Source organism: Terrapene carolina, unplaced genomic scaffold (assembly GCF_002925995.2).
Source record: "Terrapene carolina triunguis isolate 2854851 unplaced genomic scaffold, T_m_triunguis-2.0 Scaffold93, whole genome shotgun sequence".
NCBI lineage: Eukaryota > Metazoa > Chordata > Testudines > Emydidae > Terrapene > Terrapene triunguis.
The window spans coordinates 6,547,652-6,574,308 of NW_020664444.1; the positions used below are offsets into that span (position 1 = coordinate 6,547,652).

General features: G+C 40.5%; 1 protein-coding gene across 2 annotated transcripts; it reads right to left on the reverse strand.

The window, feature by feature from the left end:
* Window positions 1-4,755: 4,755 nt before the first annotated feature.
* PRPSAP2 (phosphoribosyl pyrophosphate synthetase associated protein 2) lies at window positions 4,756-26,558 on the reverse strand. Of its 2 annotated transcripts, none has more exons than XM_024215034.1 (12): window positions 26,462-26,558; window positions 23,769-23,888; window positions 22,959-23,110; window positions 21,367-21,419; window positions 20,665-20,731; window positions 19,487-19,659; window positions 18,295-18,410; window positions 14,369-14,424; window positions 11,521-11,669; window positions 8,821-8,891; window positions 6,074-6,220; window positions 4,756-5,422 (listed from the first exon to the last, which is right to left on the reverse strand). In XM_024215034.1, the coding sequence occupies exons 3-12, from the start codon at window positions 23,075-23,077 to the stop codon at window positions 5,264-5,266; spliced, it is 1,110 nt and encodes a 369-aa protein (XP_024070802.1). In that variant the 5' UTR covers window positions 23,078-23,110; window positions 23,769-23,888; window positions 26,462-26,558; the 3' UTR covers window positions 4,756-5,263. The 2 variants fall into 2 exon arrangements, with proteins under 2 accessions (XP_024070802.1, XP_024070803.1); XM_024215035.1 differs by lacking the exon at window positions 26,462-26,558 and adding an exon at window positions 25,609-25,700.
* Between the last annotated feature and the right edge of the window lie 99 nt (window positions 26,559-26,657).

Below are 26,657 nucleotides of genomic sequence, written 5' to 3' on the forward strand. Positions count from 1 at the left end.
CATCCCGACGTTCCCTGCCCAGCCCCAGAGAAAGCAGCAGAGTGTCAGAGAGACAATCACTGACTTGGTAACTGATTAGCTTGCCACTTGCAGGAATTGATCATTAAACAAGCCAGAGCTGGGATTTTTGCTTTGCGAAGTAGTTTGTGTGGACAGACGGGTTGTCAAAGTACAGCCCGGCTTCTGCCTCCCTCCCTCTTTCTGCTAACATATGGCCACTCAGAGCTCCAGGAACCCAAAGCCAAGTCCAGGGAGTTAGGCAGTTGTTGAGCTGCAAACATGATTTCTGGCTGTCTGCAATCAACAGAACGTAAACTGGCTCCACTTATGCCCAGCCTTGAATTGCGATGCCCTGAGAGTGATAAATCTTGGAGGCATGTTCCTCAGGTATTTAACCACGGGCTTTACTTTGCTGTTTCTCAAGGCATAGCACGATTTAGTCATTCTCTCCTTCTTCACTCTGTTTCCAAGTGGAGGAGGAAAGCTTATGTGACAGAACAAAGGAGGTATTACAAGCAGCAATGACCTGATCTAAACGTGTCCTGCTTTAGCTTCAGACCACTGGATCTCACATTGTGGTCCTGATGACATACAGAATGAAACGTTTTGGCTGCAGTGGGGAGCAGTGGGTCTCAGAGCATCTCTCTCTCACAAAGCGATCCACAGAACAATAAAGTTTGAAACAGAGCAGACAGTGCAATGGCACTAGAACAACCATCAAGGGTTTTGTCGAAGACTCATTTCTCAATGAACGTGTCTGCTGATGAGATAATCCCCTCCAGGGTACAGTTGTGGGAGAATAAGTGTGCTAAGGCCAACATTTTCAAATTTGGGTGCCAACAGCTAAGCCCCTAAATAAATAGGCTGAATGTTACGGGGGTGGAGAACTTCTGGTGGCCACTGACTTTACTGGTTTGAAAACATTGTTCTGGGACCACACATTTCCCTCCAGCACTACATTCCGTGGTTGTAAGATTTACCATGGGAGTATTGTGATATCACAAAAGGCTAAAGGTGAAACCAGCAGCAGCCGCAAAGACACAACTTCTCTTCGCTCACAACACCCTGGCAATTGCCATGGTAGGAAAGCAAAACCACACACATTTCATGAGTCTGTCACAATTTCACTTGAAAATGACAGGGCCCTGAAATCAAACTTTGTGGATTCCTTTGTCATAAAAGGACAGTCAAAGTAAAGCCAAGGGACCAGACACACTAACAGAGTCCCGAAGTCCAGTCTGCAGCCATCTTCAATTCTACTACGGAGCTGCAGCTTGAAGACACTACAAATGCCAGACCACACCACTCCGTCTCCATTCTGCTCAGAGAGCAGATCAACTAGATTTCTGTGCCTCTTCTCCACTCCAGCTACTTTCCCCCCCCAAGAGGATGGGGCTCCAAATACCAGTTCCTGTATTAAAAGGACCAGTCTTTCCATTTGATTCACCCTGAGCCTCATAAATACAAACAATATTCATTTTTCTGCCCTGAACTGTTGAGTACTGCATTGCTGTGCACAGGAATTACCGATAGAGGTGACTATAGTTTAGTGCGGAGTAATGCCCATAGATAGGACTGCAAGATTATAATGAGAAATGCTTGCTCTCCTATATGTGTGATAACACTTATTAATCAAACTGTTTTATGCTTTGAATGCTTAGCCAACAGACTCCGTTTTACTTAAGATAGTGCTGTACATTATAATCAGATACCTTAGGGTTTAATTAATAAAGTGTAGAGCAATTACTCATCTGAATAGATTATCAGACCATCTTTCCAACACTTTGACATAGTCACTGAAGTGCCTAGGGTATTTGCGACTCACTTCTGTAAATGTTTGTGTGCATACTCTTCCTGTTTGACTAAGTTTTAACAGGCCATACCCTTGCTGGCCAATTACTATATAACCTGCATTAATACACTTCGAGCCCATGTAAGTGTTACTATGTCAACTTGGTGTAACTAGTAACACCGCTAAATTGCTTAATAATCTACTTTTGTTAAAGTATAACCTAGGTACAATGCTGTATTTTGACATCTGCCACATTTCTGGACAGGAAATACAGAAATCAAATTTAGAGATAACAACCTTATGAAAGATAACCTCACAGGGTTATCACCGATTGCAGTAATATTTGACACAAAGGGATTTCCAAGTTTAAAAGCAAATAGAATTTGGCTTTATACTGCATCTCATCTACTCAATATACCTTACAAGGCAAATGGTAATGGACTGACTGCTTGCAAATACAGAATTCTAACCTCATCAAAGGCTCATTCATGCCCTTCGATGTTAGGAAGGCCTCTCTCTCTTTGCTGGAGAGAAAGTGACAGCAAAGGTGATCTTTCACTTCTCTCTGGCACTGCCAAAGACTGTTTGCAGCCATTTTCAAGGCATAATAAATTAGAGATTGGCCTGAAACAAAACCCCAGATTCAAATTCCAAACTCATTCTCCCTCTTACTGGTCAAAACAAGTCCCTAGATGCAAATACAACCAACTTGGGAGCTCAAAATCCAGATCCAAATCCAAAATTTACCATCGCCGGTAAATCTATTATAGGAGGGCTGGTAGCACCACCTATTATGATTGCCTGACACTTCCCATTATAAATCCCTATTTTTGGTTGCTTGGAAAGATTAGATTTTTATCAGCAAATGCTGGTAAACGTCAATTTCACTGTAAACACACAAACCAATGAAAAAATATCTCCTTAGATAACAATCATAATTAACAGATAGGCAAAGTAAGAAAAATGATGCCTGAACTTAAGAGTTTAAATTCGCGTAGGGCCAGGTAGGCAGAGCTTCAGAGTCTCAATGTGTGGATGAGACGATGGTGTAGAGAGGAGGGGTTTAGATTTATTAGGAACTGTGGAAACTTTTGGGATGGGGGAGCCTATACAGGAAGGATGGGCTCCATCTAAACCAAAGTGGATCCAGACTGCTGGCACTTAACATTAAAAAGGTTGCAGAGCAGTTTTTAAACTAAGAGATGGGGGAAAGCCGACTGCTGCAGAGGAGCACGTGGATCGGACAGAGACTTCTCTTAGAGGAGAGTCTATTGATAGAGATTCTCTAGGTTTTAGTCAGGAGGAGAGGATGGAGGAGGATAATGTAAGGGCCAGATCAGATGAGAAACATTCACATAAAAAAGAATCTGACACATCAGAAAAGGGCAGACAAATAAACAGTGACAAGTTTTTAAAGTGCTTGTACACAAATGCTAGAAGTCTAAATAAGATGGGTGAACTAGAGTGCCTCGTGTTAAAGGAGGATATTGATATAATAGGCATCACAGAAACCTGGTGGAGTGAGGACAATCAATGGGACACAATCATTCCGGGGTACAAAATATATCGGAAGGACAGAACAGGTCGTGCCGGGGGTGGGAAGTGGCACTATATGTGAAAGAAAATGTAGAATCAAATGAAGTAAAAATCTTAAATGAATCCACGTTCCATAGAATCGCTATGGATAGTAATTCCATGCTCTACTAAGAATAGAACAGTAGGGATCTATTATCGACCACCTGACCAAGACAGTGATAGTGACTCTGAAATGCTAAGGGAGATTAGAGAGGCTATCAAAATAAAGAACTCAATAATAGTGGGGGATTTCAATTATCCCCATATTGACTGGGTACATGTCACCTCAGGACGAAATGCAGAGACAAAATTTCTCGATACTTTAAATGACTGCTTCTTGGAGCAGCTGGTACAGGAACCCACAAGGGGAGAGGCAATTCTCGATTTAGTCCTGAGTGGAGTGCAGGATCTGGTCCAAGAGGTAACTATAACAGGACCGTTTGGAAATAGTGACCATAATACAACAACATTTAACACTCCTCAGTGGGGTCCTTTAAGCTTCATGACTCTCATACATTGTCTAAACTGACTGTGTATAAACTCACCACTACTCCTCCCTCCAGAGTATGCCAAACTTGCTCAAGGCTCCTGGTACCAGCACAATTCAAGGGCTTGGTGATTTAAGCAGTGGTAGAGGCCTGTGTTTCTATTCCATAATATAAATGGCCTGAAACCTAAGATCAGAACCCAGTGTTGTTGCTTTGCATGCCTGTCTAGTCCAACCCTCCTCGCACACTGGCAGGCTGGAAAAAAACCCAAGGAAGCACTATTTTCTTGTTTTTGACACAATGACTCATCCCTAATGAAGCATAGCAATATTTATTTGCCATTGCCTGTAAACAGCACTCAAAAAGAGTACTCAGCAAATGAATGGCTCCAGACTGATCTAATGAAGCATGTGTGGAAAACACACATGTAGGTAATGGAGGTTAAGGAAGGCCAAGCCTTCCAAGTTACAAACAGGTTGGTCAACAGCAAGACATGGAGCAGAAAAAGATACCATGACAGTGAATAATAAATAAGGTATATATTTATTATAGATGAGCCCTGTCTGTAAAGTACCTCGCACACCTCTGGTGCCATATAAACTACATACTATTGTCTCTCTATACAATTAGTGAAGTATGGCAGTTCAACCAAAAAGTGGTAATATATTTGTTTCCTTCCCCTTCACCCCCTTTGCTCTTTTACAGTAAAGCAGCAACAATATAAAGCCAATTACCTTCCCTAATGTTTATGCACGCTCAGCTTATATTAGTAAGGAAAATGTACCAAATGTACCAAACCTTACAACTTTGTTCAACATCGCAACACCCCCTAATGGCAACTTTTGATAGGGCCACATTCTGAAATGCAAGTAACTACTGAATAAACATTTTTTAAAAAGCTCACACAAAACAAATCTTTATTCTTTGTTGCAGAAAATAAATACAGGTGCATATTTCATATGCTTTTCTATAAAAGCACTTCTACAAAATGTCACTTAACTGCATACAACAGTACAACCTTTTTGGCTTTTAAAATGCAAATATTATACAGTCACTTCATTTTATCAACTTTTTAAAGCACTTGTAGCAAGCAGCTTTGGAAAAGGAATGTTTAGTTTATGAGCTAAATTCTTGCTTCAAGTGTTTGTTTTCCATATATAGTGCAACTAACCTAAAAGCAACTAGAACAACTTTTTTTTCTCTTTTTGGAAAACGTTTGGGGTCTTTTTCAAAAACTGCAAAGAAAAATAGCTCTTGAAATCTGGTCTAACTTCAAATTTAAACCAAGAAAAACAACAAAACAGAAATGACTCAATTGAAATAGTAAGGTAAGCATGATGCTTCACAGCTTGTTTTCTATACAATTCCAGTTTGGCCCTTGGTTTTTCTTTAGAATAAAAATAAAAGATTAATCATCTAGTCCTATATTTCTGAAAAGGTAAGACATGGACTCCCCATTATGGATTCTGCGAATGGCTTCTGAGAGGATCATACTGATATCCACGGTCTTAATTTTGGGACACTGGAGTTTTTGTATTTCATGTGGGATCGTGTTGGTTACAACAACCTAGAGAGAGAAAGAGAGAAACCGTCACAGTAGAAATGATTTTTCCCTGATCTTTTCCCTTCAGTTTCTGATCTGCACCCTATCACATCAGAGTCTGAAAAGGAAAGTTCTACCCTTCAGATCCCGAGAAAGTTAAATGGTTGATGCAAAGCAGGATCTCCTTTTGTGACTGTTTATTGACAGGATTATAGCCTTATGAATGGTTATACATTGCTGTTGGATGCCTACCTACTCACCTATCTACGAATGCTAAAGAAACAGTCCTTCCTTGCCTTCATCCTGTCAAACACGCACAAGGGGATGCACTCTTAATTACTCTTCACTTAAGGAGAATCTCCATATGTTGACAATCCTTTACCTAGGCTCTTATTATTATGCTGCACCCATCACTAAAGTATTCATGAAGACTTGAAAAAAAGGAATAATTATATGTTAAAACCTTAATCTGTTCTGAAAAGTGAAGCCAGGAACAAACAGCCACAGTATTGTTCCTGTAATTTGTAATTGATATTGTAATTAGTAATAATCCATATTAAAAATTTTAGGAGCCAAGCCAGCGGGGATTTTAAAGCTGGCGCAATTTTCTGAAGAGTTTTCATCATTTTCATTTGCTTCTGAACTTTGAAGCTAGCCCATCCTGCCCACACTTACTTCATCAATAGCAGACTCTTCTATCAACCTGGGAGCATCTGAAGACAGCAGGCCGTGGGTCGCCATTACAAAAATCTTGTATGCTCCCCTTTCCTTGAGAGTCTCTGCTGCAGCGAGGAAGCTGTCAACATCATCTATAATGTCATCCTGTCAAAATAAGACCAGCCCAATGAAGACTCCACACTTCCGCAAACAGGCCATGCAACAGAGGCAGACAGATCTAGTGTAATTCTACTGGTGTCAAGGCAGTAGATTTCTCTAGTCTACATACAAACCATATTATTAATTTACTGAAAGTAACCCTTACTATCCTATATGGTGGCTCAAGGAACAGAGTGTGGGAGAGGAGAATTGCCACAGCTCTAAACATGACACCAAAGACTCCCCTATAGAAAAAGTTACTCCAAACATTAAAATCTCAAATTAATAACATTTTATATTAAAAACCCAAAGAATAATGCAATTTCTCCAGTGTCCTTTAAGACAACATCAGTCTTTATGTCATTGGCACTTCTAGATCTGCAGTGTTAATATTCATGATACTTTGTTTCTTTGAAATGATGCAACAGAGTCCAGCTACCAGGCTTTCACCTTATGAAAACTCTCTTGGACAGAGTTTCAGGTGACCCATTCAGTAGATTCTGGCCCTGATAGTTCCTGCTTTTCTGTGTCTCTCACTGTGTATTTTGGACAATTAATTGCAGTGTTCTTCACTAAAGCACAAGAGGATTTTTAAAACCTATACAGCAAGATTCAGTCATGTAACCAGGAGGGTGCATGAGGGAAGAAACTAAGCATTTAAAAAAAAAAATCCCAGAATGTATTTACTAATAAAACAATAATAAATATTCCCACAAGACAGTTAAAAACCTGGAATATTTTTTTATTTTTGAACTTTGAAATTCAACAAGGGATAAAACCTTTGATTTGAAAAAGATGTGGAAAGACTTCAGTTAAAAGACAAAACGACCCTTAATTCATGGTGATGTACAGAGACCCCAAAACTTACAGTCGTCATATAAAGCTTTTCCAAATCACCTCAATCATTACCCAAACTTTAGTTAATATGGCAAAGAAACTGGTCCATCCTTTCTTCCATTTTATTCTTATATATGATTTTTAGTCCTTTAATATCTTGCATGCAGCCCTGCTAACAACTATTAACTGTAGAAGATAATTTCTAACCATCCCTTTTTTCTTCACTCTGCCTTCCCCAACACACGGACGTCCTCCTGGCTTTTAATACAGGAGCAGTGCCCAGAGAGTCTATTAAAGTACAAGAATTGGATTAACCAATCAGTTTCAGAAGTTACACCAGAAATCTTCATCAGCAAATTACACTGGCAGAGAGAACTGGCACCATCATCAAGAACTAAAACAGCACTTAAGTATTTTATTAAAAAATAAAAAGACTTCAGAGAGATAGAAGGGAGTGATCCATTTTATTTTTAAACTCCCTCAAATGTCAACCTGTGTGTAATTGTTATTAAAAATTCTCTTGGTCATTTAAATTATGAAAGGGAAAAGAAAATTGAAATTAATGGCCTTAAATGCAATTTTTCCATTAAGGCTGAGCAGCTTGCCATTTTGCTCAAACTGATGAGCCACTACACACAATAACACCAATATTCTGAGCATAAGCTTCAGAGAAATCCAATGTATTTTAGCAACATACTCTACTCAATTATCTTCAAGTACTTTACTAACCTTAATTAACCTCTCTATTCCTGTAAAGTAACCTGCTAAACTCATTTTATTGAAGGGGCACAGAGATATTAAGTCCATAATCAAGGAGATTTATACTGCAATTTCAGTTGCCCCCAGTTAATAGAGCCTGTCAAGGGTATTAGGAAACCTCAGAGACAACCTAAATGTCTTCCTTATGTGCTTAGAATGTCCGTGTAGTGAGCAAACACCCAAACAAACAATCCATGTTTTTGCACTAGTTAAAAGTTTTAAATGCCAACAACTCAGCATTTAATAATGACCCTTCAAAAAGACACTGGCAAGATTTGTGGAAGGCCATTTCAAGCTTATTATAAAGAGAGAGAACTAGAGTGTGATGGGATTTTTAAAAAAAAATAACCAAACAAGTTGTTTTCAAAAGATTTCACTTATATTTGGGAACCAGGAAATTATTTTTTGAGGTTGAAAACAAAGATTGGATCTTCCACTGAATTCTTGCCCTGTGTATCCTTAATTTTGGGCCTGGTCTACACTAGGACTTTAATTCGGATTTAGCTGCGTTAATCCGAATTAACCCTTCACCCGTCCACACTACAGAGCCAGTTAATTCGAATTAAAGGGCACTTAAAATCGATTTCTGTACTCCACCTCGACGAGCGGAGTAGCGCCTAAATCGATTTTGTTAATTCGAATTAGGGTTAGTGTGGCCGCACACCACCGAATTACTGTGTTTAAATTAATGGGGTAGTGTGGCCGCACACCACCGAATTAATGTGGTTAAAAACCGAATTAATGTGCTTAGTGTGGCCGCGCACAATCGAATTTATACAACCTGTTTCCCAAATTCGAATTATCTAAATTCGGATTAATCCCGTAGTGTAGACATACCCTAAGACTAGAGTGACCACAAGCTCTCTTACATGTCAGGAGTTTGACAATTTTAGTTTAGATACAATAGGAAAACCTTCAAAATTAGCCCTACTTTAAAGGATACCCACAAATATACACACACATTCCTAAATTCAAAGCTATCAGAGTTCTGATCCAAAACATCCACTTACCACAATGATGGCTATTCTTCCTCCTACATCTCCAACAACTGTGATTGGTGGCTTTTCCTTTGGAATCAGCACTGATTAAAGGATTAAAAAAAAGGAAGAAGAAAAATTGTACATGCTAAAATGAAGGAGGAAATGCTTGCTTTGCACTACTCATCATTTCTCATTTTTTCCATAGATAAAAGCAAAGCAGCAACTGTCTCCACCATCATTGCTCTGCTTCCTTGGGCAGCAGAATCTCGTGCACAAGGCATTGAGTCTTTCCACATAGGATATCAACTATAAATATTTAGGCCCCGATCCTGCAAGTTACTCTGTATGAGTAGACACCTGCACAGAGCCCTCTGAAATCAGTGGGGTTCCAGATGGGCACAGGGATCCGCCCATAAAATAATTTGCAGGACTGGGTGCCTTAAAGGCATATGTTTGCTGTCTGCTAACTCAAGCCAGTAAGTCTTGTATGCAGTGCCATTTGTACAGTAAAATTTAAGAATGCTGTGCTGACATTCAATTCCTAGGGAGGAACTGGGATTTCTGGGCTCAACAATGGTGTAAAATGGATATGAAAAAACGGTTACTTTCCTGCACAGTAACTGGTATTCTTTGAGATGTGTTGGCCACATAGTCATTCCACTGTAGGGGTGTGTGTGCCCGATACACTGGAATCAGAGACTTTTGCCAGCAGTATCACTAGGTCAGGGGTTCTCAAACTTTTGTACTGGTGACTCCTTTCACACAGCAAGCCTCTGAGCGTGACCCTCCCCCCTTATAAATTAAAAACACGTTTTAATATATTTAACACCATTATAAATGCTGGAGGCGAAGCGGGTTTGGGGTGGAGGCTGACAGCTCGTGACCCCACATGTAATAACCTCGCGACCCCCTGAGGGGTCAAGACCCCCAGTTTGAGAACCCGTGCACTAGGTAGTGCCTGTGTCCCCGCTGTCCTCTTGCTCAGAGCCAAAGGGGACGTGGCTGCCACCTCCCTTTCCATTCCTTTGTATCCCCATCCAATACCCAAAGCCGTGGGGAATGTAGGATGGTCATGGAATGTATAGGTGCATGACATCTCAAAGAGCAACAGTTACTGTACAGATAAGTAAGATTTTTCTCCTTAAAGTGATTGTGCACATATACATTCCAATGTAGGTCACTCATCAGCAGTTCTCTTACAGGCTGGGACTCAGATTACTTGAAAAGAGACTGCACCACTGACTGGCTGAAATTGACACTACCCCAGGAACCCTGAGTGATAGCATGGTGTTTGGAAAAGATATGTACTTATGTCTATGTAGCAGCCTTGCAAATGTCCACTATTGGTATGTTACTCAGGAAGGCTGATGAAGTGGAACAAGCCCTAGTGCAATGGGCCATTATTCTCAGAGGAGACACAACCTTTACTAGATCATAGCAAAGCTTGATACAGTCAGACATCCAGTGAGATATATGATAAGATTAAAGGGAAGCCAGTTACAGCCTATTAGAAAAGGCTACAAAGAGTCTAAGAGATGACCTAAAAGATTGTTCAGGCCAGATGAAAGGATAGAACCCTTTGAACATCCAAAGTATAAAGCCTCTCCTCAGCTTTGCTACAGCGAGGCTTTGGAAAACATACTGTAAGAGGAACAGGTTTGCTGAGGTGGAGTGCAAATACTACCTTAGACATAAACTTACAGTGTGGCCTAAGAGAATCCTTGTCTTTGTGAAGGAAGGGTCCTGCTAACACCACCTGAAGCTCTGACATGATTCTCACAGACATAATCGCTATCAAAACCACTGTATTTACTGATGGCAATTACAAAGAATTTGTTGCTAGAGGTTTGAAGGGGGAACCCATTAAACGGGACAAAACTAAATTCAGGTCCCTTGAGTATATGTGTAAACAAGGCCTTTTAAAACCCTAGACACCAAAGGATGCGAAAAAAACAAAACCCATCTACTGGAAGATGTATCAGGAGATGGAGCCTAGATACACCCTTATAGAACAGATGGAGAGATCGGAAGATTTCAAATGTAGCAGGTAGTCGAATATATGCCTAATTTCAGCAGTGTTCAGCGACTACTGGCAAGACTCAGTTCAGGCTGAGAACATTTTCCAATTTGCTGCGCAAGTGCCCATGGCTGTATACTTCCCTTCTATGCACCAACCAGCATAGATGTCTTGGGAGCAAATTCTTTCCTCATTGCTAAACCAGAGATCAGACACACTATAAGTTCCTTGGCTCGGTTCTGAGATAGAAGGTCCTCAACCAGAGGCAGAGCTAGGGGAGGTCAAACTGATAGCTGATGTAAGTCGGTGTACCAGTATTGTTTTGGGCAGGCCAGCTCTACAAGGATTAAAGTTGGTTTGTCTCTTTTAGCTCCATGATCACCCTCAGAATTAGGAGGATGGAGAAAACATATATTGGAAGATCTGACCAAAGGAGAAGGAAAGTGTCTGTCAAAGAACCTGGATTGTGACCTGTTCTGGAGCAGAACTTCCTGCATTTGTTGTTCAGGGTGGTTGCAAAGACAGTGCTAGCATCGGTGCTTCCAACCAGACCCTGACTCGGCAGCAGAGAATTTTTTTTAAGCATCTTTTTATGAGAAAAGAAGTGCAGCCTATCAGCTTCAGAAGGCTTTGAGCGTGTCCCTTTTTAACATCCTCAAATGGGTTAGAAAAACCCGATATATAAGAAGTTACACACACACAAACTTACTTACTGGGTATCTCCAAACTGGGATGAATAGCAGCTACACTTTTGGCTGTAGGAGGTGAATGTCGACCATCTACCAAGTCAGATTCAGCATCTTGAGCTTCCCCATGAATCACAGCAATTCCTAGCCTCAAGCGCTCAGCAAATGACTGTGCCCTGCAGGAAAGAATACATTAAAGTTAAAATAACCCAAACACAACACAAGCCTATTTTTTGATTCTGAAATAGAGGAAAAATTGAATGATTCCTACAACTGAGGGAAAGAATGCAGGGACTACTTCTAGAAGACACCTTCTAATCATTGGGTTTAGAAAAGCTTGATAGTCCTGAAAGCATTTGCACTGGTCTTGCCAAAGTGTTTCAAGCCTTTGCAAGTAATAGAACAAGTGTTAATCATTAAGTTCAGATTACCATCTTGCTCCTTCCATTTTTCAGCTGCAACATGAATTAAAAATCAACTGTTAAAATCATATAAAATTATTGCCTTACACTCTTCTATTTCACTTCTGGCATGAGTTTAAGGGCCACAGTGCCATGACCCAATGTTACTAGAAATTAATGCTGTATACCACTGGAAAACTAGGGATCTCAAGTGAGCTTTTCCAACTGTATACATCCCTCATTTCTAGTCCTGAGGGAGCCTGAGATCTTGGGCCTTAAAACTGTCACTGGTCTCTCAGTGTTTTTGACAGTGGTCCATAACTGACTGCAGCAGATTCAAGACTTCAGATTAACTTGCATTCCCTTGGTAAACATTTTTTCAAATGGGAATAAGTAAAACCCAACTTAAAATTAAGTATACGAACACAAGAGGTGGACTAAATGGGACAGAATAACCTAGACAGTCTGGTTCGCAACTATGGATATCCTACAGGAATAACAAAACTTGAGTAATCAGCTATTTAACCTATTGCCAGATCATTTGTTGCAAGGCAAGACCTGAGTTTTAGTAAACTTGCAAAATGAAAAATATCCCTTACCATACACCATTTCTTCAGTTGCAATCTGGAATTACGTAAAGGGTCAATATTAAGGAGTTTAGGGTACAAATTTAGATGTGTTAAAAATAAAACTTTCAATGAAATTTTAAAACCTCAGTGAACTGTTTGATTGCTTAGGGGAAGAAAAGAAGGGAGATAGCAAGTGAAAAACTAGAACTGATAAGTCCAGTTTCATTGTACAAGCCAAGTGAAGTAGCATCACTGGCAAGCTAGGTTAGATTTAAGAGTCTTTCACTTACAATCTATGGAGTCAATAAGGATTTTTTTAAACAAATATTTAAATACAGCATATGATTTTTATTCCAACCACCTGCTTTTTTAATTAAAAATTCCAATTAAACAAACAAGAGTTTTATAAAGTCTAACTGGCAAAATCAGGACACCACACTAAACTGAATAAAGCTCAGGCTGTATGCAAAATGACTTTTACCTGAATTTTGAAATGAGACCAGAAACTGAACAAACATTCTGAATTACAATAGACTAAGCCATCTCCTGTCACAGATATGCATTCTAAAGAAAAAATATTTGAGGCTGACATTTGTCTTCCTTGGTTATTTTTTGTCAAGAGTTTATCTCCTCTGCCCAAACAAATCTAGGTAACACTTCCACCAGTAATTAGTTGTCATTGCGGAAAAGCCACCATTAATTCTTAAACTATCATCCAGCTCCTTATCAGCTTCTTAAAGGAGTGAAATTCCATCAGAGAGCAGAGGGATAGATAGCCATAAATAAACAAAACCAGAAATCAATGATGATTACTTAACAAGCATGTTAACATGATAAAATACTAATCTCAATGAGAAGAGAAAGTTTGCCTTGGACCCTGCACACTTCAGCCAGACTAGAGAATAAACTCTCTATATTTAGGATTTGCCCAGTCACTTTCTAAATCATGATCACATTAAGCAACAATTTTGGACCACTGGAGTTGTCATATTTGCCTTGCCATTGTTCTTCATCCATAGTTGAAATTTTAAACAATAGATATTTAAATATAAATACATGTTTAAATGTAATAAATGTTCCTAAAATATTTTTAGAATGCTAAACACTCTGTTTTTCCGTTGTTGGATTCACTTTTTCATGCTTTCAATTTTTAAAAGACCTTCTAAAACAGCAATGAAGTTATAATAAAACTGGAAGAGGCTGAAGGCCATATCTTAAATATTAAAAGAAAAGTACTGAGATATGGACAATTTCACAAACATTCAACTGACTGCTTGCAATATTAAAAAAAAAAAAAAGAAGAGTAAAGCAGAATGTCTGAGAAACAGCAATGTGCATTAGGTAGTGGATCAGCTATTTCTGTCCATACTTTAGTAATCAGAAAAATATTTCATTCTACAGATTTGGCAGAAGATGGAGAAGCTATGTTTTTAGCCTACCAACCTTGACAGTGTTCCTTTATACAACTATGCTTTTTATTTATCCCCTTCACGTTGACTTCAAGTCCCACATTAGGACAGAGATTCAGATGTAATAAACAACATATAGAAACAGTTTCTATATATTCATACATACACATATAGCTCCACACACATTGGTAAAACTTCAAATATTTTGAATAAAGCTTCACTGAAAAACTAGTCATTGAGGCCACAATGATTTCCCAAGTATTCTATGCCCACATGGACCCAATGTTAACTGCACAGTGCTGTAAATTATTTGTATCGGCAATACTGACTACTGAAACAATATGGAAAGTTTCATGTATAAATAAATTGGTCATCTGAGTCCTTCATTTTGAGTCTCTCATTTCATATGACAGTGCCCTGAACTTAATGCTAAAAATCAGGGACTACGTTAGTTACATATTGCTTGCTCCAATCAAAGAGAGTAGATCTTACTCACCTCTTTGCAGATGCAGGTGATTTGGCCACGATCACAGCATTCCTGTAATCTGGGATCTGTAGCAAACAACGGAGATCAACTATGTCATATCTTTTATGGAAATTTAAGCTCATTAAGTGCCACAGATAATTTTAAATTTTTAAGAATTTAAAAAAATATCTAAAGTATCAAATACTTCAAGTTTAAGCAAATAACCCTAGCTTTGAATGCCTAGATTTTACAACCTTAAAAATATTCTTTTAATGTTGTTTTCTGTGTGTAATTTCCTACATTTTTAAAAACAAACTGAAAAAACCCAAGTTCCATCATGTGGCATCATACTGAAACCCATATGGATCATCAGCAGGGATGGCATATTTACATCCACTCCACAGACCACTACCACTTGATCAAACAGAATAACTGATAGCAGTAGTAGGTTGTCATCTTATGTGGACCAGCACTAAAGGGGGATGGGAATCTTAACCAGAGGGTTTCACAGTTATTTGCGGACAGCAGAGGAATCGTGAGACTCAGGAATCTATTTCAGGTTCTGGAGGGGAGTGTGATCTAGTGGGCACAAATTCTTCTGCTCACTCCTCCCAAGCATAACTTGCCCCAGTCTGGTCTCTTCCCCACCCTTGGCTTCTCATCCGAGTTCCATTCTCCACACTTAGCCAGTCCCAGTTCCACCCATTTGCAGTCTCTTTCTTCCCCCTCTCCCCACATCCCTGTTCTCCATCCCCACTGGCTCCCACCTCAGGCTCCTTGTCCAATCTCAGTGTTCTTACCCCCACCCATGGCTCCTTGTTCCAGTATCTTTCCCCAGCCTGTCCCAGTTCTCCCCCCAGACCTTGGCTCCTTATCAATTCTCTCTCTTCCCCGCCTCACCACTGGTTCTGGATCTCAATCTACTCTCCCCCTCCATCCCAATTCCCTCTCCCTGTTCAGTCCCGTCTTCCTCCAATCCCAGGGTCCGTGACCTGATCTACCATCCCCCCTCCCCTCGAGTTCAGGTCTTGTCCCCTCCACATTTAAATCAGGCAGCTTCCTCCTTCATGATGCCTGGGTCCAATGGGGAAGAGGAGTCACTGATAGCACAGAGGCTCCCTGCCCCACAGTTCAGATGCCCGGACACCTTTAGCAAGGAAAATCCTCCTCCGCCCCAAGCTAGAACATGTGGATAGCGGGGAAGCGGTAGACATGGTATATCTTGACTTTAGTAAAGCTTTTGATACTGTCTCGCATGACCTTCTCATAAATAAACTAGGGAAATGCAACCTAGATGGAGCTACTATAAGGTGGGTGCAAAACTGGTTGGAAAACCATTCCCAGAGAGTAGTTATTAGTGGTTCAGTGTCATGCTGGAAGGACATAATGAGTGGGGTCCCACAGGGATCAGTTCTGGGTCCGGCTCTGTTCAATATCTTCATCAATGATTTAGACAATGGCATAGAGAGTACACTTATAAAGTTTGCGGATGATACCAAGCTGGGAGGGGTTGCAAGTGCTTTGGAGGATAGGATTAAAATTCAAAATGATCTGGACAAACTGGAGAAATGGTCTGAAGTAAATGGGATGAAATTCAATAAGGACAAATGCAAAGTACTCCACTTAGGAAGGAACAATCAGTTGCACACATACAAAATGGGAAATGACTGCCTAGGAAGAAGTACTGCAGGAAAGGATCTGGGGGTCATAGTGGACCACAAGCTAAATATGAGTCAACAGTATAACGCTGTTGCAAAAAAAGCAAACATCATTCTGGGATGTATTAGCAGGAGTGTTGTAAGCAAGACAAGAGAAGTAATTCTTCCGCTCTACTCTGCGCTGATTAGGCCTCAACTATTGTGTCCAGTTCTGGGCGCCACATTTCAGGAAGGATGTGGACAAATTGGAGAGAGTCCAGAGAAGAGCAACAAAAATGATTAAAGGTCTAGAAAACATGACTTATGAGGGAAGATTGAAAAAATTGGGTTTGTTTAGTCTGGAAAAGAGAAGACTGAGGGGGGACATGATAAGTACAAGTAAGTTTTCAAGTACATAAAAGGCTGTTACAAGGAGGAGGGAGAAAAATTGTTTTTCTTAACCACTGAGGATAGACAAGAAGCAATGGACTTACAGACCTTGTAAAATTAGACAGGCCATATGAAAGAGGCATACAATGCAAGGTATGGACAAGGTAGGGCATGCCATTTAACATATTGAAGGCTCTATTTCTGTTCAAACATGATTGTCTCATTTTTAACTGCCAAATCTCCAAAGGTGATTTCCATTACTCAGTTCATGCAAAAGCTAAGTCAACAACCTGGAACTGTTCAACAATTGCCCTTCAAAACTTAAAACATGGGCACTGGCAACTCCTAGCAGCAGAGAATTATGATAAGTCACTAACATCTAATGTGCAAGCTGTACAGTGTGTGAAGGTGATATGAAATGTTCACTAAATAAGCATGCTCAGACATATACACAAACATGAAGCCCATGAAGACTTTATGCCACATAGTATCCAACTAATGGGTATCCTGGGGTGAAGAAAATCCAATTTCATCTTCGATTCTCATAGGATCTGGACAGGAAATGATCATGGAATGGCCACCAGCAGCTCCCAAACTTTACAATTTGACCTATGGTTTAAGTTCTTTGTAAATAATCTCCATTTTTATCAAGTTGAACTTGTTTCACACTATTCAATACATCCCATTAAAGATACTAACAAACATTTAGCAGACTGTAGTATTCAAAATGCATGACATCCAGAGCATATTTGGTAATCATGAAATATAGATGATGTATTAAGTTCTTCCTGATCAGCGTTACATGGCCATTTTATGAAGAGATACACATATAATATAGGCCTCTGGATTGGCTAGAAGGCACTAAGTGTGCCTAAATCCTGGGAAACCAAGTATGTCAGGTCCTTTTAGTTAGCTTACTTTCCTGTAAGTCGTTCTATGAAGCAGAGAAAAGATAAAGGAAGTGAAATAAGAAAAACACCTTCTAAATATCCAACCCCAACCCCAACCCTCCCCCCCACCCCCGGAGTTTGCCAGCTTCCAAAAATCTGCAGATGAGTTTTATACTATTGCCATCTTAACTTGAGAAAATTTTACTAATGCCAAACATATATAACCAGCTAACCACTGGCTGAGAAACAATCACTGCCATAAATTTGCCAACTTCCCCACACCAGTTTAAAATAATGTCATAACAAAAGTGCATCATGGAGTTTTTAGTACAGACAAAAGCTATACCTATATAAAACAATCCCTTGGGTTGAAGAGTGCCCTCCATTTGACAGGTTAGCTATGTGTGTGTTTTAGGGTGGGAAGCATTCATGTTCTTCCAAAGCATTGGGTATTAACCACTGACAGCAGTAGGATGTTACAATAAATATTTTTCACTAAAACAGCACTTTACATTCACAAGTCTCTTGACACTTTATAAAAGAGGGCAATACTCACTTTACAATGGAGAAACTGGGGTACAGAAGTTCAGTTTCCCAAAATCCCACACTCTAAGTAGGTAGCTGATCAACAGACAACAGATCAAGGTCTCTTGACTACCAGTCATCTGTTCTCATCATTAGACAATGCTGCCTAGGTGATCTTTAGTCTGATCTATTATAATTGTATTAAATGTCCTCAATTAACATTTACACTTTCACAATTAAAGATCCCTACTCCTAACTTTTTATTTCGTGACTATAGAGTGGGAAGAATGTTGATGACAACAGTAGAAAAAACAAAAAAACTACCATTTTAAAACTCTCAAAAAAAATGAGATTCCTCCTCTCTTCAACAGACTTTAAAAAAAAAAAAAAAAAAAAGGACTAAATTTCACTTGATAGTATCTTTACTGATGTTCTAAACTCAACAAATGTAGGGATAACCTGAAATACAACATTGAAATGACAACTCTCATACACATTAGTAGGCCTTGCTCACCTCTTCTTGAATGTACTGAAGCAAGAATGGAGAGGCTCTCAAATTATCAACCGGAATATTAAAGAACCCCTGTATTTCCTTCTGATGTAAATCCATTGTAATAAGGTGAGTTAGACCTTTGAAAAAGAGAGTAACACTTAAAAGCCACTGCATGAAAAACAAGCAGGACAAACCTAAATATTATCTGTAGATACCAAATTTACTCCTCCTGTAGTTTTCACTAAAGGCTGTTTAGAACATCAATATTCTGTTGCACTAGAACAAAATAATATTATAGTTTTTATTGCAGTACACATGGTAAATAAATCTCCCATTAAGGTTTATGGGGTATCAAATAAATAGGAGTACTTTGCATTTCTATGGTACCTTTTACCAAAGCCCTCAGAGCAATTTAAAAAATTGACTAAAATTCTCAACACCCCCATAACATAGATAAGTGCCACCTTCTTTCCACATTTGAAGAAATTAAGGCAGAGATTAAGTCATTTGCCCACGGTCACACAGTAAGATTGTGACAGAGCTGAGATTATAACTCAGAACTCCTGACTCCCAATCCCAAACTCCAATTACTCCCACACTTCTTCCCATGAAACGAGAATCAATATTTAATTAAATCTACAAGACCAGACTGCACAATTACACAGCATATCTATGAAGTGTTCATTATAACCGTCCACATGCTCCCAGGACAGATGCCATGGGAAAGAGCAGGCAGGTGGTTGCCCTGGAGGAATCAGGGGAGTTTATCCCATTCTCAGATGCCACCTTAAAAGTAGGTGTAAGTGGGATCACCCAACAGAGAGGTAAGAGAGAAATTGACAGAAATACAACTGCCCAAGAGAGAGTTAGGAAGGGAGAGAAGGGACCCAGCAGCAGTATCACAGCAAAGGAACCCCACCTTCCAGGATAGCAGGAATTCCAGCAGACTTATCTCACCAACTCAGCTTGGCATGGACTCTGCAATGGATGTTATAAAGACGTGCTCGTTTTTAATGCAGCATTTCACTCACCACTTTGTATTGCTTTTACGTTGAATTTTCCTCTCTAGGGTTTAAAATTTCCTCTTGCTAAAAATCTTTAGAGCTATTTCTTATTAAAGTTCCCAGTTTAATGCACACAGCTGCCTCGAAGTTAAATATGACATCAGAAGCCCACCATGCCCTGATTATTTCACAACATCCTGCATTCTTACCAGCTTTGCACATCATCGAAGCCAGTAATTTAGAGACAATGGAGCCCCTTTTCCTCATCTTGCACTGCTTGCTGTATGGGAAGTAGGGAATCACTCCAATAATGCTTTTGGCACAGGAGGTTTTACAAGCATACACCATGATCAGGAGTTCCATGATCGTAGTATTCACATCCCTGGAATGAGAAGTTTCTAGTTCTGTATCCACGCATAAATATCCTTTAGCTGAATTCAATGTGATACCTACATCTGCTTCAAGGGACTTGAAGAGAAACTGGCAATTGAAATATCCCTATAAGGAATCCAAATATGCACCCTAGGTAGGCCACTGGACTTGACATACTATTTTAATTTCTCACTAGGACTATACTTCATAATTTTTTCTCCCATTGCCTGTTCACCAGCCTCATTGTTTAGAAAGACATTTTCAGGACCGTATCAGCACAACATGTTGCTGAAATAAGGTCTACATTGTAATTTGTCTCCCACATCTTTGCACCACAAGATAAAAATTGAGTAAATATGTTTTCACTACGGACAGGACTAACAGTTTTAGATTCCCACAATACATTCTCCTATTATTTTGGCCAAAAATAGGCCTTGGCCAACACTAGGCTTTAAATATTTAGCAACTAACATCCTATCTCCTGTCGCTAAAGAAAAAGATTGAGTGGCATATATTAATATGGAAGGACTGATCATCAGGTAAACCAGTCCCATCATTTCTGCTGCTGTCAGAAACTAGAAGTATGCCTTTGAATTGTAGAGCTGTGTATGTTCTTGAGAACATACAATTATTATGTTGCTTAATGAGTCACATGAGCCATTTGCTTTGAAGAGAGTGCTCCCACATTTAAAAGCATTAAGTGGTGCTGCACTCAGGGTAGTCGATCACAACAAGATTTTAAAGAGAACAAAGTAAGGAACAGAGTGTACATTGCAAAAGAATGCAGAAACCCATAGAGCAAAATCCAGATTCATCTGAATATAAACAACGTAAATGGTCAGATTATAAGACGGTCCCCCACATACACACCTTTTAAATCACAGAGACCAACTGGCCCATCTGTGAATCTCTCATATGTACAAAAAAAGAAAACCTAAGACAAAAGAATTCTTAAAGATAAACCATGTCAGAAACTACTCTAGTTTCTTTAGAATATGTGTTAGTTGTTACTCACTTTGAAACTGTTTGGATGATAAAGACATCTTTTCCTCTCACAGATTCTTGAATCTGCACCCTTGTTTCTGCCAAGAAGAGAAACATACAAAGATTTAAGAAACATACAACAGGACTTCATGGAATTACTCCATGAGGTCGTCATACGCTATAGACAAATCTAAAATATAAATAATTTCTCCGTCTTCAAACTGAAAGAGAATAGCCATATTGAAGACAATACTCATGGTCAAGTTTACAGACTTGTGTGCATTAGGTGCACAACTCCCACTAATGATAACGTGAGTCATGTGATAAGTTCCCACATGAGGACTTGAAAATGTATCCTTTTGGATCTAAAGAAGGTGATGATGTTGGCTACATACATGAACCCTCTGACCAATAATATTGCACCATGACAATACCAGCATTTAATGAGGATGAAGGAACAATATAAAAAAAACTAACTGGAGAGAGACAGCATACGACAGTGTGTGTGTGAGAGAGATGTATGCTAGTGATCACATACAAAAATAGGTGGTCTGGAAGAGTGACAGTCCTCAGAAGGCAGGAAGAGGAGAGGTGAAAGTTCACGCGTATGAGAGAACACAAATGTGAGAAGTGGTGCTTCGCTTTTCTGTAAATAAATTCTAAGGAGGGTTAGGTAATATACTGTCTCCCATAGAGGCAGAATGAGAGGTTTATTTAACCATTAAATGCTCACCTCTGTTTGGCTCCTGATAAACCTGAACTTTGCCCATCTCTACCCCCAAGCGACTGAAGAAAAAGAAAAGCAAAAATCAGTACATTACACTAAAGGGAATGGAAACCAGAATAAAGAAGCAGCCCAACCCAATGTTCATAACACTGTACAAATCTACACTTCATAAATCACAGGACAAATGTTTTACTATGAGATTTCTCACAAATTTACATTTTACAAGAGTTACATTACAGGTTGATCTAAGCCTGTCCACAAATAAAAACAATGTAAAAAAAACTACCAATGAACAAGAACATATAACTTGGAATTATTTTAGAAATTATGCAACAAGTTTCTCGTCATCATCATCTACATGGTGTCACAGATGTGCATGAGGCTTTACAAGACTGAGTTTAGATAGGTCCTTTCCCAGTGAAATTTCCCATCAAGACTGGAGAAGAGGTGAAATGAGGGCAAGAGCAGACAAAGCTGTAATTAATAAGCTTTTGAAGGTTAAACTATGGTTTAATATGTCTGTATTAGCATAGAAAAGCCAATTACTAAAAAGGGACTAATAGCATGAATGATGCACAAATATCCCCACATCCAAACACTGTGTAACCTCAGCCCTCCCTCAGCACCCTTCTTGTCTGTCCTTCCTAGGTCATGTCTAATTTAGACTGTAGGGAAGTGACCTGTCATGTCTGATATTTCTAAAAGCATCTTGCACGCCTATGGTCATGAAGTAGGATATAAATTTATTCAAGACATAATAGCTCTGCCAAAGCTACTAGCGCACTTTATACTAAAAATCTTCAACATCTAAATAAATTTGTATTGAGCAGAAAGGACAAGCCTTGATAACTAACAAAGCCATTGTACATATGGAATGAGAAAACAATGGATTTTTCTAACATATAGGATTATTTATCACTATCCAAATAAAAACCTTTGTAACTTATGTCTCCTAAACAATATTAGTGTGGCCTTTCACAGCTTGCAAATGAACAGGCCGAGCTTAAATGTTTTCTTTGTTATTTGGTGAATAAATTACATAGTGAATAAATTACACAGTATCTTTTCAAAATTCAACTACTATAAAGATTTTAGGTGAGGTACTGACACTGACTACCTATCGCTGGAAATTGTGTTCTCTAATTTGCATGTCCCACAGTAATGAAAAAAGGCTTGTCAGGGGCCATACTACCCTACATGTAGTTGTTAAATGCTATGGATGCCAGGGCAAGGTGATCCAACAACAAACCTCTCCCAGCTTGCTATACTGAGCTTCACGGTTAACACCTTTATTACATGTACTACAGACTGCCCTGGGGCACAGTTCCCTAATTAATTCTTTAAAATGATAGCTTAAAACAGACATCTATAATATTTATTTTCAGAGGTGCAAGATTAGTTGATTAGGAACAAAGATTTATTGTACTGACTGTGTACCTTGTAGGTAACTTTATTTTTCCAAACAATGGCTCAGTTTTACTAAGTAACTTTACAAAATATTCTTATCTGCTGAAGACAGATCTCTACTTCCAACCCACCTGCACCAATGTCCTACATGCTATGATGGCAGCAAAGACTAACCACTGGATATTACTTACTCAGCAATTCTCCTCGATAGTTCCGCGCATGATGAATTGGAATTAGCTGAAAACAGCACAAGCCCACCCTTTGTTATATTCATGATGGCTCCTATTTCAGTTGATGCCACACAAAACATCAAAACCTACTTTGTCTTTCCACTTCTAAAATACTGCAAAAAAATAAAAGACATATTAAGCATTACAATATTTACTGTAGAAACAAGTTTCCTTTGAATATGGGCTGCAGACTAATTCATCCTCCTGTATCCTCATACAGAATTGTTTGGTAAAAACACAAAGAAAGAACAATACTACAAAGATGTAATCCTTACAACAATCCTTTGTGCCACATAAGCATTACTCTTTTTAAAGATCTGGGCATTAAACAGTGCACCCAGCAACAAAACACGAGGAGTGTGAGTGGAGCCTGTCTTCTCTACCTTGTCTTGTCCTCAGCACTCATGGCAGCATCTAGCAGAAAGGCACCAAGAATGATTTCTTCAAACTCCCATCAGATCAGATCACAAATTCTACATAATTTTTAATCATCTTCCTCAGTTTACATCTGACAGGGCAGATTGTTTGCCTACCATTTTTATTTATTTGTCTAATTAACTTTCTGCCATTGTCATTCTCCCGTTGGAGCGGCGAACCGCGGCCAGTGGGAGCCACGATAGGCTGGACCTGCGGACGGGGCAAGTAAACAAACCAGCCTGGCCCGCCAGGGGCTTTCCCTACACAAGCGGCTGCCCCAGTTTGAGAAACACTGGTATATACTATACATGCACTGTATATGTTTGCTTATTTTGCAATAAATTATAAACTTACAAATAAGGGTTGAACTTAAGGAAGAGTTCAATAAAGGTGGCAGATGTAACTAATGCCCTCTTGTACAATGCATCCACTTGGTCATGTAGCTGCTGTCATTCTTCAACACTAAAACTGCTCCTATGGAAACACCACAGAGAAAACAAACGTCAAGAGACAATTTAGACACTTTTATTCAATAAAGGCACACACACAAAAAATCAATGAATCACTTCAGGATTTCTCCATACTCTTTATTCCAGTTTGTAATATCACATTTTTATGCCACAAGGTAACAGAACACTTCAGTGACAGTATCATGCTGAACTGCAGCCACCATTATAGAGATAAAATAAGTACAATCTTAATTAACAAAGTGCTAAAAACCAGGGCTTTGGAGCGGAGCCCGGAACTGGAGCGCGGAGCAGCTTCGGAGCAGTGGAGCTGCAGGCTTTTGCCTGGAGCTGGAGCAGAGCTGGAGCACAGCTCCAAAGCCCTGCTAAAAACTCAGCAACTTGCTTTTTAATATATAAATACTCCAATACCTTCAAAGCGTATCAACTGAACGTATCAATACCAGCAGCATAACTCAAACAAAGGAAGTTAACTTAGGCCAATGTCTCCATCTCATACCTTACCACAAATGTTTCACAAAAATGACTGTGTATTAGTCACATTTATGGAAGCAGCTGTTGGATTCAAACACTGACCAGCTATATTAAAGCTGTTTTACCAGCTTTTGCAACTAGACCTACTCTTACTCAGTTTGTCCAGGATGCAGAAGCTATATTTGGCTCATCAGCAGTTGAGAGCCAAGAAGAGGATGGGTATTTCCTACAAATAGAACACTCCACCACTGTGCAGCACTCTGCTCAGTTCCTGTGAATCAAAAACTGGCTCATGATACCACAGAGGCTTTTAATAGAGAGAGGTTGCAACAGGTACAACAGTAGAGCAGACCCCAGGAGTGTGCCTCAATTCTAACCTTAAAAAACCACCTGTTCAGTTAATAAGACAGATCAGACCTCAGGTCCTTTCGATCCCTGCCCTCAGCTGAGTCTATGAACAAGGAAAACTATCAGGCTATGTCTACGCTAGCACTTTTGTCAGTACAACTTACGCCGCTGGGGTATGCCCCTCTGAGTGACATAAGTTACACCGACAAAAGCGTCGGCATGGACAGTGCTATGTCAGCAGGAGAGTCATAGTTTGGGGGTTCTCTATAAAGTGAGCCTAAAAACAATAATACTTAATATTTGTGCAATGCTTTTCAAACCTTGGCCTTGTTCTTATCCATTTTTCATAGATGAGGAAACCCAGGCAGAAGAGTTAAGAGATTTTCCCCAAAGTTATGAGTTCCTGGCTTCCAATTTATTGTTCAGATCACATCTCACTTTTTAGTAAGACAGGAACATTTTCATGAGTGCTTTTGAAGCGCCAGTTCTGCAGGTCAGTACGGTATACTGCAGAGGTAACAATTGGGCTAAAGTAGGGGAGGAAATGATAGGTATATGCATAATGCAAGCTCCAGGATGGTAAATCTGGGGGTAACATTGACCTGGTCATCCTGAAACAGGTGTTGGGGTTACCGCCAACTCATTCGGCAAAACTATGAGTAAAGTCATAGCCTCGAAACAAGTGCATATCTATGCACACACATAACCCAATGGCTCTATCCAGACTGACCTTCGAAGTTTGGATCAGGTTTGAGAAAAGAACATTTACCCCAGATTGTCTTCCCAGCACCTCCCCCGAGCCCCCAATTCCTATTGTGTTGCTTTGGCTATGAAGTAACATACCACAGCCACTCAGGTACATAAGGAAAATAACATTGTCGGATTGAGCCCCAGTGAAAACTGACCTCAATTCACAATAGATTCTAGACCCCCGGGATTTCAGGGCCCTTTGATAGAAAGAAGGGAATGGAGACAGAAAGCACGCAAATATATCACAGCTTCCAGAGCATAAAGGAGATGAGCCATTGCCATCGGGTCCCGCCCTCATTGCTCCTACATAGAGGACGATGGACAGAGATGAACTTCCCACCCCAGGGGAAGGCTGGGGATTAATCCCTCCCCTCACACACACACTTCCCCTCCCCATTTGCAGTTGGAAATATTTAGATGATGATAGAACCCAAAGGTCCCAGTTGGGATTGGGAACCCGTTGCGTACAAATACACAAAGGAAATTCCCTTCCCTGGAGGGCTTACAATTTATTTCCTATGCTAGGAAAGGAAACTCTCCCACCACAGGATTTCCCCTTGGGAGGAGGAGGAGAATGGGGATGAACCCACCCCCCACCCCACCTACCCAGAGGCACGGAGGGGGGGGAACAGGAATGAACCCATCCCCCACCCCACCCCACCCCGCCCCTGTTGCCCTGTGAAGCGTGGGGGAGGGGAGGAAAGGGTACAGCAATGAACCCATCCCCCACCTTACCTGCCCTGAGGCGGGGGGGGGGATGGCAGTGAACCCATCCCCCACCCCACGCCCCGAGGCGGGGGCAGACTGGACCCGAGCCGCCCCAGGGGTGCCCGCCTCGCCCAGGCAGGGGGGACGTGACGGTGGCCCTCCCACGCCGGGGGCAGAGCGGGGCCGCCCGCGGCGGGAGGTGAGCAGCTGCCCCCCGCCGGGAGATGGGGAAGAGCCGCCCGCCCGCCGGAGGATGGAGCGCGCCCTAGGCGGAGATGGCGGCGTGGCCGAGCCCCTTACCTGCCGTTCAGCGCCACTCCGGCCCCCCCGGCTCCCGGGAGAAGGCGGCGGCCCAGCCGGCCGGCGGAGGGAGGGGAGGCGGCGGCTTGGCTCAGCCCCTCGCCGTCCGGCTGCAAAATGGCGGCGCCGTGCGAGGGGGAGGGGCAGGGGCAGCCGCGAGGCGCGCTACTCCCCTCAGCGCCCCCCCTCGGGTAGT

What these genes read in the sequence shown, in the direction of transcription:
- PRPSAP2 (XM_024215034.1), bottom strand. Translation starts at nt 23,077, where the DNA reads ATGTTTTGTGTGGCATCAACTGAAATAGGAGCCATCATGAATATAACA. An exon ending in CTATCGAGGAGAATTGCTGA is followed by an intron (nt 21,420 to 22,958) that starts GTAAGTAATATC and finishes CTTTTTCTTCAG; the next exon opens with TCGCTTGGGGGTAGAGATGG. An exon ending in TCCCAGTTTGGAGATACCCA is followed by an intron (nt 8,892 to 11,520) that starts GTAAGTAAGTTT and finishes TCCTTTAATCAG; the next exon opens with TGCTGATTCCAAAGGAAAAG.